Below are 22,761 nucleotides of genomic sequence, written 5' to 3'. Positions count from 1 at the left end.
GCTGACAGCTCAGAGTCTGAAGCCTGTTTCAGATTCTGTCTCCCTCTCTCTGCTCCTCCCCCACTCATGCTCTGTCTCTCTCTCAAAAATAAATAAACACTAAAAAAAAATTTTTTTTTAAACCATGTTATTTGTGTTTACATGATATAGGTTATTATTTTTAAATGAATAAACATGTAAAAGTTTGTATTTTAATTTCTACTCCAAGTAAATATCAATTACTATAAGCCACAAAAAAGTTCTTTGGGATTCTTAATAATATTTTAAGATTATACAGGGATATGGAAACCAGAAAGTTTGAGAAGCACTAGAGACTTGAATTCCTATATTTTCTTGCATATCTGTAATCCTGATTTTTAAATAAAATTTTGTACTCATTATTTAAGTTTAGATAAATATGCTCAGTTCCTTAGATCATTTCAGTCTCAAAATAATGTAAGAACAGAGAACTAAAGCCTTTATAAAATTCCTAAGAAAATGTTATTTTGTTGTTTAAAAATATTACCTGTATTCACAGGGGTTGGAAAGGATGTTGGTGCACTCTCACTTACATTCCTTTTGGACTCCAGCATCTGTCTCACTGTGCCTGCATTTCTACAAAATATACATATATATATATATACACACAAATAGTCAATGCAAATGCCATTCCGGAGGACATCAATTTATGAATAGAGAAAGCAGTGGTCCGTAGGGGGAAAAGGGCGACTAGATTTGGGTACTATAGCACTAAAGTGCAAATGAATATGCTCAGGCCAAGATGGCACATAGATTTCAGCACGCTGGGGTCTATGGCATTAAGGAAGAGTCTTTCTCTTAGATTCTAATGTCCTTAACATTTTTACCAAAAAACCAAACGTATATCCTAGTATTTGTAGACATTAGTTCTTATTACCCCTAATCAAAGCATTTCTCAGTTACTTTGAAAGAATTCTATTTAACACAAGTTGTTAAATCTTAAATGACCAAAGAAAAGCCTTATAATAAATTAGCAAAGCCAGTCACCAACCACAAATGAATAATTATAGCAAAACAAAACAAATAAACAAACAAAAAATCTATTTAATTTAGGATACTAAACTTCTCTACAAAATAACTAGAAATATACTCCAAAACATTCTTATAATAAAGAGAATCAGAACCTTGTTCTGTTAAAAATCTGACAGATTGTTTACAATTCTCACCTGTATGGCACATTGTTATTATTGCTGTTGACGTCAACCACAGACTTTCCTGGTGATACAGGTGGGTTTGGTGGATTCTGGGGGAGAAAAACACCCAGGTAAAATAAAACCCAATACAAAAGGAGTCTTTAAAAATAAGACCTTAACTAGACTTACTGTGATCATTTCATAATGTATATAAGTGTTGAATTATTATGTTGTGCACCTGAAACCACGTTAATATTAAAAAAAAAAAAAAAAACCCTGATGTGGTTTCTCAACATATTATCTGTTACTTCCATAATATAGTAGAAAATATTACTACATGAGACAAGAATTTGAATCTTGGCATTACCACTTGTTAGCTGTGCCTTAAACAAATTAATCTGTTGAGACAACTGCTTATCATGTGAAAGATTAATATAATAATTCCTATACCTCAGTTTTTAAGATGAGTAAATAAAATGATGTGAAAACGGTTTACATGCTGATAAATATTAATAATATGAACCTAAAGAATAACTAGACATACTCATTTAATAAATATCTAGTGAATGCCTACTATATACCATGCATAGCAGGCACCAAATTACCAACAGAAACTCAACAAACAAGGTACAAATGTATTCCTTCCCAAAATAGGTGATTACCAATTAAGTGGTGCCTAAGGTCACAAATCAAAATTCTCAAATCAAAATTATTTTTACAGTTATTGTTTAAAAAATAAATACTTGCCACTAGGTGACATGTAACTTCATAAAAAGATGTCTCAATTCTAAACTTAAGTATCAACTAATTTCATCCTTTACCCCCAAAAACAGGGAATATAGAAATGGAATTCTTATACATGTTAATAAGCATTACTTGGGCCTCCATCAGTAATTACACTATAATTATTTACTTCTTAAATGAAAAATATAAATAACTCTCAAGACTTATTTAAATATAATAATAAGTATTAAAACAAATTAAATATTGAAGTGCTTAATATTACATCAAGTACATGCTATTAATCACTCTTTTCAATCAACAAATCTTTTCTTTTTAATTTTTTAAAAATGTTTATTTATTTTGAGAGAGAGAGAGAGAGAGAGAGCGAGCACAAGGACAGGAGAGAGAGAATCCCAAGCAGGCTCTGCACCATCAGCGCAGAGCCCAACGTGGGGCTTGATCCCATGAACAGGAGAGATCATGACCTTCGCCGAAATCAAGAGTCAGAAGCTTAACCGACTGAGCCAGTCAGGCACCCTCAATTAACAAATCTTGATGCTTTTTATAGGATAAAAGGATAATTTTCATCAACAAGTATGGCACTGTATTAGTTATACATGTAGAGAGGACAAAAGATACAATTACAATATATTACTCTAAAGGTGTTTAAAATCTGTGAACAAAAACGTATTAAACAAATAGAAAAACAAATTAAAGTAACTGTGCACTCTCAATTTTAAAAAAGTTTTTAAGGAAAACCTTCAAATAGGTCTTTTGAGTAATTAATTAGTACATTCAAAATAGTTAAGATGAAGGCAAAGAACATTTCATGGAGAAAAACAGAAAAAGGAAAAAAGCATAAATAAATACAATTGGCTTAGAACACAGTATGGTCACTGGATAGAAGTCCTTAAAATAAATACTAGTGTGGTGACATCAGCAAGATGGTAGAATTGGAAGACCAACACCCTCCTTCTCTCATGCGATGGACCAAATTTCCTTTGTCAGAATTCCAGAAACCAGTCAAGAAGTATAGGACCCCAAGCAATAGCGAGGCCAAGAAGAGATGCACTGTAGTGAGTAAGAAAGTCTGTTGCACTTACCTACCATACCCCAAACCCCTCCCAACACAGTATGGCACAATCAAAATTCCTCACTTGTGGCTTCTCCTTCAAAAAGGAAAGAGAAGAGTGGAACATTCACGCAACATTATGGCTTTTCAGGGTACTGACCGAGGCACTGGTTTCTGTTTCACCTGACCTGAAGGAAGTAGTACATGCTGGATGTCTGGAGGCCATATGAGAACAAGTTAAACCTATCAGCTTGGTACAACACCAGAAAAATTATAGTAGCACAGACAGAGAGCAGGGGGGACCTCCAAAACAACGGCTTATAAAATGAAAACTATAATATGGAAGACAGATGATTGGCGGGGGGGGGGGAGGGGGGGCTCCCAAGTAGAAACAGACAAGACTCTTCAGATAAGAGATTACACAAACAACCTCAGTGAAAATGCATCTCTAGAAAAAGTTTGAGAGGTTGCTAGAGTATCTACCTGAGTTGAATAATAAAGGTCTTTTTCTGTATAAATATACTGTGAAAAGACAGGGAAAGGTGGCTGTTTTTTCAAGTGCCCAAATTTCAACATAACAGAAATAGACATACAAAGAAACAGGGAAATATGGCTCCACCAAAGAAATAAATCTCCAGAAACTGACCCTAAAGAAATAGGGATCTATGGATTATCCATTAAACAATCCAAAATAACTGACATACAGATGTTCAATGAGGTAATAGAGAACAGAGACAGAAAACTAAATGAAATTAGAAAAGTGATGCATGAAGAAAATAAGAATATTAACAAATAGAAACTAAAACAGAACCAAAAGAAATTTTGGATCTGAAGAGTAACTGAAATGAAAATTTCACTACAGGGCATCAGCACCAGACTGTACTGAGCATAATAAAGACTTAGTGAACTTGAAGACAAGCCATTTGAAACTATGGAGTTAGAAGAGCAAAAAGAAAAAAGAATGAAAAAAAGGGGAAAGAGCCCAAAGGACTTATGAGAAAATGCTGAAAGGACCAATACATGAATATGGGAATCTAAGAATAGAAGAGAAAGAAAATGAGCAGAAAGTCTTTGAATAATGGCCAAAACTCCCTAAATTTGAGGGTGAAAACTGATAATACAAATTCAAGAAGCTCAGAAACCTCCAACTAGAATAGCTCAAAGAGATCTACACTGAAAAACACGGTCAAGGTGTTAAAGGTCACAGATAAGGAATTCTGAAAGTAACAAGAGAAAAGCAACCCACCACATTCAAGGGAGCTCCCGTAAGATTATCAGTAGTTTTCTCAGCAGATACCTAGAAGGCTAAAAGGGAGTGGAATGATATATTTAAAATGCTGAAAGAAAAAACTACGAAGCAAGAATACTATATCCAGCAAAACTTTCATTCAAAAATGTAGGCAAAATTAAGACATTCCTAGATAAATAAAAAGCTAGGGAAATTTATGACCATTAGATCTACAATGCAATACAAAAAAATGCTAACAGGAGTCACTCAAGTGAAAACGAAAGGACATTAGACAGAAACTAGAAAGCACACAAAAAAGATGAAATTCTCTGGTAACGGTAAATACACAAATACAGAATCCTGCATTACTATAAAGCTGGTACATTAAATCACATTTAATTCTTGTATAGAATTTAAACACAAAAATAACCACATTTTTGTTAAAGGATACACAATATAAAAAGATATAATAAAACCAGTAACAAAACTGTGAGGGGAAAATATAAAGACTAGAGTTCTTAAATGTGATTGAAGTTAAGTTGTTACCAGTTTAAAATGATCTATGTAACCCCCATGGTAACCACAGATAAAATACCTATGGATGATACACAAAAGGGAATGAGAAAGAAATTAAAGACTGTCACTGCAAAAATTAAAAATATATAAACAAAACACACAGAATGTAAGCAACAAAAAAGAGATAAAACAATTCCAAGACAAATAGATAATAATTAACAAAATACTAATTAAGTTCTTCCCTACAGAAATTACTTTAAATCCCAATGGATTAAATTCTCCACAGAAAGACATACATTGGCTTAATGAATAAAACACAAGATCCTGCTATATGCTGTTAAAAATAAACTCACTTTAGATCTAAAGGTATACACAGGCCAAAAGTAAAATAATGGGAAAACATATTCCATTCAAATGATAACCAAAAGAGAGAAAGGGTGACCATACTTATATAAGACACAAAAGAGCTTTTAAAGTAAAAAACTATTACAAGAAACAAAAAGAACATGATAAAAGCATCAACTGACCAGATACAATATTAATAAATATATATGCACATAACATCATGGCTTCTAAATGATATAAACATTGATAGAACTGAAAAACAGATAGAAACACAACTGTGAGAGTCTTCAGTACATCATTCTATATAACGGAGAGATGATCTGGAGAAAAATTCAGTAAGGAAATAGCAAAACTGAACAATATCACAGACCAAATGGACCAAACAGACATTTGTAGAAATATTCACCCAATGGCAGAAAAATCAAATTTTTCTCAAGTGCACACAGAATATTCTTCGGAATAGATCAGGTTACAAAATAAGCTCACCAAATTTCTAAAGATGAAAATGATGAAATATCTTTTCCAACCACAATGGAACAAAAGTAGAAATCAATAGCAGAAGACAAAACGGAGAAGTTACAAATATGTGGAAATTAAAACACACTTAAAAATCTAATAGATAGGGGAACCTGGGTGGCTCAGTTGGTTGAGCGCCAACTTTGGCTCAGGTCATGATCTCATAGTTCATGAGTTCGAGACCTATGTTGGGCTCTGTGCTGACAGCTCAGAGCCTAGAGCCTACTTTCGTTCTGTGTCTCCCTCTCTCTCTGCCCCTCCCCTGCTTGTGCTCTCTGTCTCTCTCTCTCTCAAAAAATAAAATAAAAAACAGTAAAAAAATTTTTTTTAATCTAATAGATTAAAGAAATCATAAGAGATATTAGAAAATATCTTGAGACAAATAAAAACAAAAATACAACATACCAAATTTATAGGAAAAATTTATGCAGAAGTAGTACTAAGAGGAAAATTTAGGGGCACTTGGATAGCTGTTAAGTGTCTGACTCTTGGTTTTGGCTCAGGACATGATCTCACTGTTTCGTGAGTTCGATCCCCACATTGGGCTCTGCACTGGCAGCATAGGCTCTGCCTGGGATTCTTTCTCTCCCTATCTCTCTGTCCCTACCCCTCCTGCGCTGTCTCTGTCTCTCTCAAAATAAGTAAATAAAAAAAAAATAAGAGGAAAATTTATAGTGGTAAATGCTTTTCTTAAAAAAGAAGAAAGACCAGAACTCCTTGGTGGCTCAATCAGGTAAGCATCCAACTCTTGATTTCGGCTCAGGTCATGATCTCATTTTTCGAGAGATTGAGCCCCGTATAGAGCTCCTCCCTGATAGTGCAGAGGCTGCCTGGGATTCTCTTTCTCCCCCTCTCTGCCATGCCCCTTCCTGACTTGTGCTCACACACACTATCTCTGGGGAAAAAAAAAAAAAAAATCGGAAAAAAAAAGACCTGAAATCAACAATCTAACTTTATACTTCAAGTGACTAAAGAAAAACAAACTAAACTCAGAAGAAGGAAGGAAATAATAATGATTAAAGCAGAAATAAATAAAACAGGAACACAAACTCAGTAGTAAAAAAATCAACTAAGAGTTGGCATTTTAAAGGATCAACAAATTGGCAAAACCTTTACCTAGATTATCTATGAAAAAAAAAAGAATACATAAATAAAATCATAGATGAAAGAGAAGGCATTACAACTGATGCCATAGAATAAAAAAGGATCATAAAAGACTACTATGAACAATTATATGGCAACAAACTGGATAACCTAGAAGAAATGGATAACTTCCTGGAAATATATAACCAAGACTGAATCAAAAATTAAAAATTTGAACAAGACCTGAATAAGAAATCAGACTGAATTAGTAATCAAAAACATCCTAATAACAAAAAATACCAAGGACTAGATGGCTTCAATGGAGAATATTTAAAGAATTAACAGCAGTCTTCCTCAACTCTTCCAAAGAATTGAAGAGGAGGGAAAACTTCCAAACCCAGGCCAGCATATCCTGATACTAAAGCCAAAGATCCTACACTAAAAGAAAACTATAGCCTAATATCACTGATGAACATAGATGCAAATATCTTCAACAAAATTTTAGCAAACCAAATTCACCAGCACATTAAAAGAATTATATAACATGACCAGGTGAGATTTTATCCCTGGAATGCAAAGATAGCTTGACACAGGAAAATCAATCAATGTATAAATCAATCAATCAAAACCACATTAACAAAATGAAGGAGAAAAAAACTACATGATCTTCTCAATTACTATAGAAAAAGCATTTCATAAAATTCAACACTTTCATGATAAAAAAACAAATAAACAAAAAAAACCTCAACAAGTTAGGAATGGCAGTAAACTACCTCAACCTAAAAATACTATATGTCAAAAGCCCATAGCTACCATCATACTCAGCAACAACTCCTCTAAGATCAAGAATAAGGTAAGGTTGCCCACTCTCATCAACTTCAGCATGGTACTGGAAAAATCTCACCAAAGCAATTATGCAAGAAAAGGAAATAAAAGGCAGCAATAGTAGAAAGGAAGAAGTGAGGATGTCTGTTTGCAGATGATATGATCTTATAATCAGAAAACCCAAAAGGGTACACACAAAAAAGTTTGAACTAATAAATGAATTCAGCAATGCAGCAGGATAAAAAAAAAAAAGTCAAAATCAATCATATTTCTATATACTAACAACCAACAATCTGAGAAAGAAATTAAGAAAACAACCCCATTACAATATCATCAAAGAGAATAAAATATGTAGAAGTAAATTTAACCAAAAAGGCAAAAGACCTTTAATATGAAAACTACAAAACAGTGTTGATTAAAATAAAAGACACAAATGGAGACATCCCATGTTCATGGACTGGAACACTTAATATTGCTAAAATGTCCATACTACCCAAAGTGATCAAAAGTTTCCATGCAATGTCTATTAAAATCCAATGTCATTTTTTACAGATATAGAAAAAAGCATACTAAAATCTATATGAAATCTCAAGGGACCCTGAATTGCCAAAACAATCCTGGAACAGAAGAACAAAGTTGGAGCCTCCATACCTCTTGATTTCAAAACATGTTACAATGCTATAGTAATCAAAACAGTGTGGTACTGGCATAAAGACAGGCACATGGTCCAATAGACTAGAACAGACATCCCAGAAATAAACTCTTATGTATAAGGTCAAGGGATTTTCAACAAGGATGCCAAGGCTACACAATGGAGAAAAGACGTCTTTCAATAAATGGTATGAAAACTCAATATTCAAATGCAAAAGAATGAAACAGAACCATTACACCACATATAAAAATTAATTCAAAATAAATCAAAGACCTAAATGGAAGACCAAAACTAAACATTTCTAGAAGAAAACACAGGGAGAAAGTTTTATGACATCATATTTTGTGATGATTTCTTGGATATAACATCAAAAGCACAGGCAACAAAATAAAGCAAAACAAAGGAGGCTACATCAAACTTGAAAACTTATGCACATCAAAGGAAACAATCAACAGAGCAAAAATGTAACTTGCGGAACAGGAGAAAATAATTGCAAATAATATATCTGATGGAAGGGGTTAATAACCAGAATACATAAAGAAGTCCTACTACTTAATTAAAAAACAAGCAAGCTAATTAAAAAACAGGCAAAGGACCTGAACAATTCTCTACAGACATGCAAAATGGACTGCAAGCATATGAAAAGATGCTCAACATCACTAATTATTAGAGAAATGCAAATCAAAACCACAATGAAATGCCACCTCCGATCCATTAGAGGGCCATTATCACAAAACAGAAAATAACAAGTGTTGACAAGAATGTAGAGAAATTAGAACCTTGTTCCCTGCTGGTAAGAATGAAAAATAGGGTGGTCTCTTTTATTAAAAAGTTTTTTAATAAAAAGTCTCTTTTATTTTGAGGCTCCTCAAAAAACTAAAATCAAATTACTATTTCACTTTCCAGTAGATATCCAAAAGACTTGAAACCAGGATCTCAAAGAGGTATCTGCATACCAATGTTCATTGTAGCATTATTCACAAAAGAGCCAGGAGATGAAATCAGCCCAAATATCCATCAATAAATGAATGGATAAAGAAAATGTGGTGTATACTATATACAATAGAATATTATTCAACCTTTAAAAAGGAAATCTTGTCACATGCTACAATACAGATGAGCCAAAAAAACAAATACTATATATAATTTCACTTAAGAGGTATTTAGAGTAGTCAAATCATGGAAACAAAAAGTATCCAAGTGCTGAAGGGAGGGGAAACTGGAGTACTTGTTCTATGGTTCGGAGTTCCAGTTTTGCAAGAAGAAAAATGTCTAAAGACCTATTACACAATGATGTTATTAATATAGTTAACACTACTTAACTATGAAGTTAAAAATGATATGTTTTATGTTATGTGTTTGTAGCACAATTAAAAAAAAAACAAAACATTTTTAAATAAAAAATTCAAACGTAGAATTTAGATTTAATCTAAAATTTTACTGAATCAATTACATCATTGATTTTCATAGATAAAGAATGAGAAATATCTTTACATTTCTTTTATAGTAAGAACTAGAAAGGATATAAATTAGAGATAGCAATTGTAAGGCAATAACACAGATTAGATTATAAATGTGGACTTAATAGTAAACTGCCTATGAGGGTTTTCTGCTTTTAAAACCTAAAACGGAAAATGTTTTAAGACAAACCTGCATGGTGGGGTTTGTTTTTAACTGGTTAATATCAGAGGACCAAGGAGCAAATCTAAATAGAAGAAAAGCATTTAAAGTATTATTGTTTATTTATTTTAATAAGGGCAAGAACTAAGTTCTAAACTTTCATTCTGTATCTCTCCTGTTTTCAAAATCTAGCATGACATAGATGTAAAATTATAGTGGATACCATAGTTAAAGAGAATTAGGACATGAAAGAACAAATTCTTGAGATTTCTAGAAATCGCTGTTGTTACAAGAAAATATTAACAAGAATAGGTAGAAAGATGTCCCAGTTTTGGCATATAAAACTGGCCTTACCCAAAAGCTAATTGAGGAAGGAACAAAATTTGAAAGTTTGAAGACCACCTCAATATTTTTATTCAAGTACCACATGCCCTAATTGTTCAAATTAACCTTTTCCAATCTTTAGGAATTATACAGTGTTTGTCATTTCCATTATACTTTTAGCTCTCCATAACAAACCTCTCAGGCACTGCAATATTTTCATTTTTATTCCTTAAAGTTTGTGACTGCCTAGAGCCTTTGAATAAATTAAACAAAAAGAACTAGAAAGTAGTTTTGAAGACAAACTCGACATACACAAACACTGGAAAAATATATAGTGGGCAGTATGCTGCGTAGTTCAGACATAAAAGGGAAAAAGTGGAAATTCACATTGTATAAAAAACAAAGGAAAAATTACAAAGCCCTTTGTTTGGTTCAAGAATAGCAAATAAAAAAGGTTAAAAAAGGGGTGCCTCAGTCAGTTAAGTGTCTGACTTCGGCTCAGGTCACAATTTCACAGTTCATGAGTTTGAGCCCCATGTCGGGCTCTGTGCCAACAGCTCAAATCCTGGAGTCTGCTTCCGATTCTGTGTCTTCCTCTCTCTCTGTCCCTCCCCTGCTCGTGCTCTCTCTCTCTTTCTCAAAAATAAACATTAAAAAAAATTGTTTTAAAGGCTAAAAAAAAGGTTTACATCAATTTTCTAATATAAGAAGACAAATAGTTCAATTTTTATATTATGACAAAAAAACAAAAGCTGAGAAAAGTGGAGTTTAGAATCTAAGAATTAATTATAATAATTAAAGAAGCTATAATGAAAAAAAAATCTTTGGGTACGGCCAATGGAGGGTTTGGTGGGATTAGTCTGTGTAGAACAAAGATGAAAACTATCAGTTGCTCAAGAGAAAAGAGCAACCAGAGCTTAAAAAGTTAGGTAAAAGGAATATAGAGATGAACAACCGATCTGTGGTTGCCAGGGGACAGGAGTGGGTAGGTATGGGAAATGAGATAGGTTGAAACTATAAAATGGCAGGATGAGGGAGTCCCTTCATGGTGACAGAACAGTTCTAGATCTTGACTGTGGTGGAGGTTACATAATTCTGTAAGTGGGATCAATGTGTACATGCACACACACACACACACACACACACACACACACACAATGAATTCATGAAAAAACTGGTCTACATTTTGCAGAAATGATTAAGGTCTACAGACTACTTAACAGAATTGTACCAATATCTTGGTTTTGATATTGCACAACAGTTATTCAAGATTTCACCACTATGGGAAGCTATGTGAAAAGTTCACAGGAGTCTATGTAGTATTGCTACAACTTCTTGTTAATCTATAATTATTTCAAAATGGTTTTATTTAAAGTCAAGTAAAGAAGATATGAAATTAATGAAAACAGGAAAATCCTACAGTAATAATTACTACTGAAATAACTGTTATTGGCAATTGGTAAGTGCCAGACAATGTTGCTCTCATGACAAAGAAATGTAATGTACCATAATAGAAAAAGTCAAGAGGAAAATAAAGATATCAAACTGAAAACTATAATGCAATATACAAGTGCTATATTAAAAATTTGTATTACAGGAGTGCCTGGGTGGCTCAGTCAGTTAAGCATCTGACTCTTGATTTCGGCTCAAGTCATGATCTCACGGGTGCATGAGATTGGGCCCCGTGTCAGGCTCAGAGTTGACAGCATGGTGCCTGCTTAAGATTCCCTCTTTCCCTCTCTCTGTGTCCCTCCCTTACTCATGCTCTCTCTTCCTCTCTCAAAATAAATAAATAAATAAATAAATATTCTTTAAAAATATATGTATTACAGGGGCGCCTGTGTGGCTCGGTCGGTTGAGCATCCAACTTCGGCTCAGGTTATGATCTCACATTTCGTGGGTTCGAGCCCCGCATTGGGCTCTGTGCTGACAGCTCAGAGCCTGGAGCCTGCTTCGGATTCTGTGTCTCCTTCTCTCTCTGCCCCTCCCCCACTCATGCTCTGTCTCTCTCTCTCTCTCTCTCTCTCTCAAAAATAAATAAACAAAAAAAATTAAAAAAAATATATATATATGTATTACAGAATAACTAAGGAAACAACAAAAAGCAAAAGGTAGACTATACACTGGAGTTTTATGTTATGCTATGATCTTTGCACTTAACCACCTGAGGTAAGCAAAGATGAGAAGGGGCCACTCCAGGCAATGGTACACTAACGCACCTTGGGGGAAATAAGAGACAAAAACAGGACCCTGGCAAGAATGTAAAAAGAAAGAAACATGAGAAGATAAATCCCAAAAACAAAATTTTAAAAATGAAACAAAACATAACTTCAGGAATACTATAAAATAGATTAATATAAGTGTTGATATATGAAAACAGTAATTGAGGATTACAAAAGGGTTAATATTAGCTTCAGAGTTGCAGCTTCTGAAAAAACATATAGGAAGTACAAAGTAGGAAAGCAAATTTCAGACCTGTAATAAAGGAAGAATTTCTTCCCAGCTCACGATTATCCAAGTACCACTTAGAGCTCAATATTAATTATACAAGAATAGAAATTCTTACTTCTTGTCTTTTCTTAAGATCTTCTTTGGCTGCTCCAAAGCGTTTGGTTAACCTTGCTATCTTGGCCTAAAAAAACCAAAAATGAAACCAAAATCAAGTAACATATGGTATCAGAAAGGAACTCATGCATACATAACAAGTAACCCAGAAATAAAAGGATTGTCAGAAGATAACCAACAGCAAAGAAAATAAGGCAAGCTGATTATAAAATACATTAATTGGAAAATACAGAAAATCATAATGAACACTAAAATGACCTTTGAACTTAATACCTAGAGGTAAACACTCTTGATTTTAGAACATTAGTTTTTTTTCCTCCTAGAACTCACAAACCAGTACATTTCTAAATATGTATAATTGTGGGGATTTTTTTTGCTGTTATGTTTTAATATGTTGTAACCACACAATTTTCTGAGAATTCTATATTAATACAACTATAAGTCATAAAATATCCAATGCCAATACTGCTTGTGGATATACACATAATATATTGAATCATTATTTATACACTCTATTTCCCAGTGGAAATGTTTCATGTTTCTCAATGTACTGTTATAGTCAAATAACAAGGCAATTAATAATTTTGTTCTTTCAGATTATTTCCTTGGGTAGTACTCACACAGGTGTAACTTCTGAGACAGAATAGCTCTTGTCTAAATAATTATTCTTATCTAAATGATAATTGATAACTAAATTATCTAATAATTATCAAATATCTAAATTTCTTTTTCAGAATGGCTTTGCTAATTTATACTTTCAATAGCAGTATATATGACTACTCATATATTATTCTGTGAAACACTTAATAGTGTTAATTTAAAATAACCTAACAAAAACGTTATCTTACTACTAACATTTCAATATAATTATTTTATTAATAACTTGCACTGCTTCTATAAAATGCCTGATCACATATTTTGCCCAAATACATATTCACAGAAAATTTAAGAAAACAAACAGAAAAGAAAAAACAGAAAAATACCTCAACACCACATGAATATTTTGTATTTAAGTCTTTTACTAAGGCATAGATGTGATACTCAACTGTTTTTGTTGCTGTTAACTGCTGCTGCCATCTTATGTTAAATATATTTTCAAGAAATTTAAACTAAACTTGAGTGTGTTCATGAGACCTGCCTAGGGAAGAATTCCTCCAGAAAATTTCTTTTATCCAATATAAACGTATCATAAAAAGAAAATGGTATTATTTACTTTTAAAGTTTCTTTCAGAAAGTAGTCACTTCTGAAGGAGACCGCAAATGTTACAAAGTATTTAAGTCCTTTGACAAGTCCTTTTAAGTCCTAGGCAATCAATCACATAGGACTCTGAAGACGAAGATTTCCTCATGACTTGAGTATTTATTTATGCATGTTTTTAACACCCAAAGACGTACAGCATAATTTTATATTCTTAATATGAATTTACCTTTCTGTGGCTAAAATATTTCAAGCAACTTGTTCAAGAAATATATATGGGAAAGTGTTTTCTGTCCCAATTTATGCAAGAATGTCTTTCATTCTTGCCTCTATCTGGTGGATATTCTGTAAACTGCATAATCTGTATGGTATTGTTATACTATTTTTACTTATACTAAAAGGTCATTTTGATATATATACGAGGTAATGTCTAGAAGGAATAAATACCAAAGTTAAAAGTAATTACTTCTAGAGGCTAGCATTGGCAGGCAGTGAGGGAGAGTGTAAAGATAAGGACTTCACTTTCACATCATATACAGTACTTAATTACTTTTTAAAAAGAATTTTATCAGGGCACCTGAGTGGCTCAGTTGGTTAAGCACCCAACTCTTGATTTCAGTTCAGGTCATGATCGCATGGTTTATGAGACTGAGCCCCATGTCGGGCTCCATACTGACAGTGCAGAGCCTGCTTGGGATTCTCATTCTCTCTCTCTCTCTCTCTCTCTCTCTCTCTCTCTCTCTCTCTGCCACTCCCCCACCCCATCCTCTCAAAATAAATAAACGTTAAAAAAATAAAAAACAAATAAAAATAAAAAGAATTTTATCACTTAGAAAATTAAACTATTAGAGAAATAAAATCAAAATCTGGACACTGACTGACTGCCTCCAATTTAATGTTATAAAAAAGAAATCAAAGACCAGCCTTTTTGTTGTTATTTTCATTTAGGAAACTGTACAATTTTTTTGAACTATACTTCAAAATATCTGCCATAATGTGTCTAAGATTAGGACTCTTATCTTGGCAAGTACTGTGTGAGATTTTCAAAAAACTATATAAACAAGTCATTTTTTTAGTCCAGGAAAGTCATATTCTATTACTATATCTTTACTACTTTTGTTTCATTTTGCTCTTGGTCTCTTCCTTAGGTTTATCTATCATTTCTTGTATAATGGCATAAGGGTAGGTTTAAATATAAGTAACATAAATTGGTGAGATTCAGACATATTGACCCTTATTTTGCAAACGAGGCAAACTAGGGATCTCCTTGCTTATGCACCAAGGAAACTCTTAGGAAACAATTGAGAAAAGACTTAATCATGCATCAAGTCTGACTTGACAAATTATTAGCACCCAAAAAGGCTGGTGAATAAACGGACACATATACCCATTATTCAAAACCATCTCTTGGATTAGGCAACCACAGATTTACTTGTTGCAGGGGTGGGAAGGGGAACCAAAAGAAAAAGTGAAAAAGCTATTTTTAGTTAAAACTACTTAAAATGGCATTTTATAAATAATAACCAACGGAATATTATATTCCAAGGAGTGTTGATGGCTTTTCCATTTCTATAAAAAAAATCCACTTGAAATTTTGAGTATTCTGAATCTATACAATCAGTAATTTGAAAGGAATCAAGTCTTCATGTCTAGGAACATGGTAGAAACTCAAAGGTTTTCTTTTTCTATCCTTTCACTTCATAATGGTCTTAAAGTTCTTTTTTGGTTTATTCTTAAGCACTTATTTAAATATCTACCATATATGAAATCTTTTTCTCCTATTTACTCTTTATTGATTGTTTTCCTATAGAAAAACTATTGGACTGTTTTTCTTCAACCAAGTAATTTCTAAATTTCCTACTTTTTCAATAGTTTGCCAAGTTAATTCTATCGAGTTCCCAATCATTACTTTTAATTTATTTTTCCTGTCATTATTTTATTGCCCAGACTGCCACCAAAACTCTATTTAGTAGTACAGATAATAGGCATCCCAACTTCAGTGGAAGTATTTCCACAATCCACTATTAAATATGATACTGGTTGTAATTTTAACAGAGTTCCTTATAATTTTAGGCATTCTACTTTCTTCTTAAATAAAATGGACTGCATAGGTATAAAGTTGTGTAGGGGCGCCTGGGTGGCTCAGTCGGTTAAGCAACCAACTTTGGCTCAGGTCATGATCTCACAGTTCATGGGTTTGAGCCCCATGTGCTGTGCTGTGCTGTGCTGACAGCTCAGAGCCTGGACCCTACTTCGGATTCTGTGTCTCCCTCTCTCTCAAAAATAAACATTAAAAAAACCTTTTTTTAAGTTGGGTATACTAATGTTCTCTTAATGTCCTCTGTGTATTTGTCTCGTTTTTGAATCCTTATGCAGTTTATTTACACTCATCATTTATAGATCAAAAATTAACCTGCTTTTAAGTTGTCTCCAAGAATAAGCTTTTATCTTCATTGTTCAATATTCAAAATGGGTTAGGCTTTTTGCTATTTTATTAATTTATTAACTCATTCTTCCTTCTTGGGGTTTAGTTTTAATTGTTGTTTTTTCCTAGCATTGGACAGGAACATATAATATTCTTCTAATTTCCTGTTTAGTAGTAATGTGTTTAAAGTTATAAATGTCCCTTTGAATACTACTGTGGCTTTAACTTATAGGTTTTGATATTCAGTGCTTTAAGTACAGTTCTGATCTAAAGAGTGGAGAATTTCCATTTTTACTGCCTTTTAGCAATTCTCTGGAAATATGTTTTGGGAAGAGTTATGATCTGGGAGGGGTAGAAAAGCTAAATATTTGCTGACTATTTCTATTTTTATTACACAGTTGCTATTGAACCCACAGCAAATGACAAATATCTGCATTTTAAGACTTTCTTAGAAGTTACTATAGTTCTAATCTTGACAATGCATCAAAGTTATATAAATCTAAAAATCATACATCCTTTTACTTAAAAAATAATTAAATTCATGGAAATAACTGTTGAGATTTATACTACACAATCTGACATCCCTGAAAAAGTGAAAATACACAAAAGTTTTCCAAAATTCAGAAAGCAACCAGTCCCTAAAGTAATATAGAAAATTATTATATAACTAATTCTCCAGATATTTTAGTGCTGAAATTTATTTTCAGCTCTTATAAAATATGTGTAGTACACAGAAAAGGAGGTAATCATTTTAAAACAGGCATTAATAAAAAGATGTGGACAAAAGTTGTATCACACAGCAAACAAGTATAAAGTCATAAAAAGAATTTTAACTAATCCCCATCTAGCCCATTTTAAAAATACATTAGAATGATGACTGATATAAAAATCAATAAAAATCTACTTTCCTGGATCTACAAAGAAATTTATACCTTAAAATCTTTAGCAGAAAAGAGAACTTCTTGAACTTTTCTCTAGAAGTAAAGTCTACATGACTTAATTCTATGCTTTCACCAAATTTTCCAATGTATAACAAATTTTTACACTATAGCAAAAGGATCATGAATCCCTCAAAAGTCTATTTTTTAATAACTGCTGCATTAAAACAACAGAGCACTAATATAAAAATTAGTAATTATATTTATTCCTTATAGCAAAATATCTAAACTCAATCAGATTATGTTTTCAAATGTGTTTTAACTTTTAATTTAATTTATCTTTTTAAATATTTATTTTTTGAGAGAAAGAGAATGAGAGCATGTGCACACAAGCGGGGGAGGCAGGGGAGGGGCAGAGGGGGGGTACAGAGGATCTGAAGAGAGCTCCATCCTGACAATAGAGAGCCTGATGCAGGGCTAGAACTCAGGAGCCCTGAGATCATGACCAGAGCTGAATTTGGATGCTCAACCAACTGAGCCACCCAGGCACACCTTAACTGTGAATTTTATAAAACTCAGTAAGATTTTGCCAAAGTGAGTCAGATATAATAAATGGATATATACATATGCAAATGAGAAAGATGCACTCATCAATTGCTATGGAATGAAATATAGAATATACATATACATGGTAGGATTTTCAAAAAGCTTATGGTCAGCTGTATATAAAAAAATAAATAATTGAGCAAAATATATAATTATTTGCTGAAGTAAGTGATATATAAGTTTTAAATACTAGAAAGTAATAATAATAAAAATATTGGAACAGAGTGACATCACCGAAAATAGCAGAGTAGGGAACTTCAGGGTGCAGTTCCTTCCCAAACTCAACTAATGAGCTGACAAACATTGTTAGAATCAACTTTTGCACAACTCTGGAATCTACTCAAAAACTTAGAACAGCCAGGGGAAGACTTAGGGAAGAATAAAGCTGTTGCTTTGCAGCAAGAGAGCACTGTGGTCTTTTAAATTTTCCATTCACCATTCCCCATACCCAGATCTGCAGCAGCTATGAAGATGACAGCATGAACGTCTGATACAACCTGATAGTGCCACAGAAAGGGTATGGACCCTGCTGGAACTGGCAACTCCCTTAAGGACCAGCACAAAGGCTGGCCTCTGTTTCTCTCAACTCTGAGTAATACCCAAGGCTGGGGCACCATCCCAGACAGCTTTTCCCAAAAAGATTTAAAGGCACAGTTATTGGCATAGCAGCCTGGGGCAAAGGACACCAATATAGACAAGCCTTAAATAGAAAAGCCTAGGAAGGAAAAAGTTAGGAAAGGTGAAACACAGCAAAAATGGGACTTTAAAAGCTCATGCTCATATGGGGGAATTGAGAAGACCATGCAAATGCCCAGGAAAAAAAGCATGCTCATAAATGGGCTGAAAAGACCCTAAGCTTTCACTTATGCAAACAGTAAGTGAAGGATAAAGCAAGTTATAAATGGCCTGGTTAAGCACTGAAGAAGTGCCCCAACACAAAGGCAATGTACAAAGATAGGGAAGGTATTTTTTTTCCCTTCTTGCTTTTTTCCTTTTTTCCTTTTTTATGCTCTAAGCATTTAAGGTAACTGTCCAAACATCACCTGACCACTAAGATCATGAAACACAGACTTCAGTAGCCACACACAACAAAGAATATATACTTTCAAAAAATAGTTTATAAGAGTCATCAAACCAATAAACAACAAACCACAACAAGCAGCATCTACAAACTCTGCGTAGTGGGGAAAAAATCTGATTCCCAGAAATGCCACACTATAATATTTAAAAATTCAGTTCTCAACAAGAACGAAAAATTAGGAGGCATTCAAAGAAACAACAGAAAAAGAAAGTATGGGCCATTCACAGAAAGAAAATAATTAACGGAAAGATAATTCAGGTTATTGGACTTATTAGACAAAGACTTTAAATAAATGGTTTAAAATCTGTTCAAAGAACTAAAAGAAACATGGAACAAAGAACTTTAAGAAAACACATGAAAGCCAGGAAAACAATGTCTCTCCAAACAGAATATCAAAGACACAGAGACTGTGCAAAGAAAAGATACAGAGGAAAGGAGTTAAGATGGCAGAGTAGTAGGAGGATCTTGCCTTGTCCCTCAAACACAGCTAGATAATTTTCAAATGATACTGAACACCCAGGAAAACAACCTGAGGATTGAGAGAACAAATTGCAAAACTAGAGGGAGAATAGACGCCACATCATGGAAGGTAGGAGGGGTGGAGATGTGATTTGGGGGAGAAAAGAATCGCAAGTGCTACAGAGCAGACAGAGCCCTGATCACAGAGAGAGGAAAAAGAGAAAGAGAGAAGGTCAGGAGTAGGGGAAGAGAGAGAAGAGAGAGAGGGAGAGAGGGAGAGAGGAAGAGAGAGGAAGAGAGAGGAAGAGAGAGGGAGAGAGAGGGAGAGAGAGGGAGAGAGAGGGAGAGAGGGGGAGAGGGAGAGAGAGAGATAAAGTAGCATGCAGGGGATTACAAAAGAAAAACACTTCCCCAAAACTACTGACAGGGAAAACGAGTCAGAGCTGATTATCTCAAGTTTTTTACAAGCAGTGAAGCTGGAAGTCTGAAGTTTAGTTCATGCCATCACCAAAGTCGAGCCTGGTAGGCTTAGTGATGCTCCTATGGAGAAAGAGGGCAGAGGCCTCAGTTTGGACAGCGAGCTCTAAGGATCCTGTGTCATGCTAGAAGAGACAGCTCCCCTTCCTTGCATGGCATTTGAGAGCATCACTGCCTCTAAGGGGACAAAGAGCTGGCGGGTGCTGTTGGGCTCTTTGGTTCATTGGCATACGAGCAGAGACACCTTCTGAGGGCAGCTAACCTGGATGCAGGCTTTTTACAATGCTTTACCATTTATAAAATCCAAGCCCCTACATAGTCACGCAACTATCCTTCTGGAACAAATGTGTGAGCCACAGTGAACTGAAAACCTCCCCAGAGGATCAGTGCAGGTCCGGGCCTGTGCAGGGTCCCTAAAATTTGGAATTTAGAAACCCAGTCAGGCACCTGAGATAAATAAAACAAAGGAGCACTGCGCTGCCAGTGGCTCAGACACAGGTTGAAGGCATGGATCGGATGGAAGCTGAGGGCACAAGGGGGTAAACTGTTTACTCTTCTGTAAGGGCATGCTGAACACTGGCCAGCATACACTCCCCTCTCCAGGGAACAGAGTGGTCTGATGCCATTTTTCACCCCTCCCATCAGCATGGAGAGACTTCAGCAAGTAGTACAGTACACATGACAAGGGCTTGAGCCATTTACATTACGCCCCACACCCCTGCACTGTACAGGTGCCTTTTTTCACTAGGGCAAGTGTGATTAAGAGCCAGAGCAATACTGGCTCCTCCCACAGAAGACCAGCACAAATCACCCCACATGCACCAGGTCTAATGATCATAAATTGCTGCAAAGTGCCAGCTCTAGGGGAAATAGGACAAAGCACAGGCTTTCTTACCACATAAAAGACAGAGACCAAGGTAAGATGCTAAAATGGGGGAATGCATCCCAAAAGAAAGAACAGGAAGAGGTCACAACCAAGGAGCTAATCGAAATAGATATAAGTAATATGACAGAACCAGAATTTAACACAACGACCATAAGAATAATAGCTGGGCTTGAGAAAAGCATAGAAAAAACAGAGACACCTTTACTACAGCAATAAAAAAAATGCTAAAAACTAGTGAGGCTGACATAAAAAATGCTATAACCAAGATGCAAAATGACTGGATGTAATTAACACAGGAATGGAAGTAGCAGAAGAAAAAAATAAGTGATATAGAAGATAAAATTATGGAAAATAATGAAGCTGAAAGGAAGAGGGAAAGAAAAGTATTGGATCACAAATGTAGACTTAGGAACTCAACAACTCCATGAAACATAATAACATTCATATCACAGGAGTCCCAGAAGAAGAAGAAAGACAAAAGGAGGAGAAGGTTTACTTGAGCAAATGACAGCTGAAAACTTCCTTAATCAGGGTAAGGAAACCGGCATCCAAATCCAGGAGGCACAGAGAATTCCTATCAAAATCAATAAAAGCTGGCCAACACGAAGCTGTATCATAGCAAAATTTGCAAAACACAGACTTAAGGAAAGAATCCTGAAAGCAGTAATGGAAAAGAAATTCCTAACCTAAAGGAAAGACAGGTCAAGTTAGCAGAGGATCTCTCCAGAGAAACTTGGCAGGCCAGAAGAGAGTGGCACGATATATCAATGTGCTTAGTGAGAAAAATATGCAGCCAAAAATACTTTATCTAGCAAGGCTGTCATTCAGAGTAGGAGAAATAAGGAGTTACCCAGACAAACACAAACTAAAGCAGTTTGTGACCACTAAACCAACCCTACGAGAAATATTAAAGGGGACTCTGAGTGGGAAAGAAAGACCAAAAGCAACAAACACTAGAAAGGAATAGAGAAAATCTCCAGAAACGACAACTTTTCAGGTAATACAATCACATGAAATTCTTTTCTATCAATAATCACTCTGAATGTAAATGGACTAAATGCTCCAATCAAAAGACATAGGGTATCAGAATGGAATAAAAAGAGAAGACCTATACATATGCTGCCTACATGAGATTCATTTTAGACCTGAAGACACGTCCAAATAGAAAGGGGATGGGGGCACCTGGGTGGCTCAATTGGCTGAGCATCTGACTTCAGCTCAGGTCATGATCTCACGGTTCGTGACTTCGAGTCCTGCGTCAGGCTCTGTGCTGGCAGCTCGGAGCCTGGAGCCTGCTTCGGACTCTGTGTCTCCCTCTCTCTCTGCCCCTCCCTGCTCACACTCTGTCTATCCCTCTGTCTCAAAAATAAATAAACATTAAAAAAAAAAAAAAAGGTTTTAAGAAAGGGGTTGGAAAACCACCTATCATGCTAAATAGACATCAAAAGAAAGCCAGAGTAGCCATACGATTATCAGACTAACTAGATTTTAAACCAAATACTGTAACAAGACATGAAGAAAGGCACTATATCATTATAAAGGGGTCTATCCAAAAAGATCTAACAACTGTAAATATTTATGCCTTCAACTTTGAAACACCCAAATATATAAATCAATTAATAACAAACATAAAGAAAATCACTGATAACAATGATAGGTGACTTTAACACCCCAATAACAGCAATGAACAGAACATCTAAGTAAATAATCAACAAGAAAACAATGGTTTTGAATGATACACTGGACCAGATGGACTTAACAGATATATTCAGAGCATTTCATCCTAAAGCAGCAGAAAACACATTCTTTACAAGTGCACATGGAACAGACTCCAGAACTGATCATGTACTGGGTCACAAATCAGGCCTCAACAAGTACAAAAAGACTGAGATCATACAATGCATATTTTCAGACTATAACACTATGAAACTTGAAGTCAACCACAAGAAAAAATTTGGAAACACCACAAAGATATGGAAGTTAAAGAACATTCTACTAAAGTATGAATGGGTTACCAGGAAATTAAAGAAGGAAAACAAAATATATGGAAGCAAATGAAAACACAGCACTCCAGAACCTTTTGGAATGCAGCAAAAGTAGACATAAGAGGAAGTACACGGCAATACACGTC

The 22,761-nt window shown here is 34.6% G+C and overlaps 1 protein-coding gene across 5 annotated transcripts in view; it reads right to left on the bottom strand.

Moving 5' to 3' along the window:
• LOC102964041 (activating transcription factor 7 interacting protein) overlaps positions 1-22,761 on the bottom strand; it is a 120,849-nt gene that overhangs the window by 28,253 nt on the left and 69,835 nt on the right. For 4 of the 5 annotated variants that reach the window (XM_042991801.1, XM_042991799.1, XM_042991800.1 and 1 more), the window contains exons 6-8: positions 12,622-12,687; positions 1,185-1,261; positions 506-594 (exon numbers count right to left, since the gene is read on the bottom strand). In XM_042991801.1, coding sequence (XP_042847735.1) covers positions 506-594; positions 1,185-1,261; positions 12,622-12,687 — 232 coding nt within the window. The remainder of the gene's footprint in view (positions 1-505; positions 595-1,184; positions 1,262-12,621; positions 12,688-22,761) is intronic. The other variant, XM_042991803.1, reaches the window with a different exon arrangement.

Source organism: Panthera tigris, chromosome B4 (genome assembly GCF_018350195.1).
Source record: "Panthera tigris isolate Pti1 chromosome B4, P.tigris_Pti1_mat1.1, whole genome shotgun sequence".
Lineage (NCBI taxonomy): Eukaryota > Metazoa > Chordata > Mammalia > Carnivora > Felidae > Panthera > Panthera tigris.
Note: the sequence above shows the minus strand (reverse complement) of the source record. Positions and strands in the feature narration are given on the sequence as shown.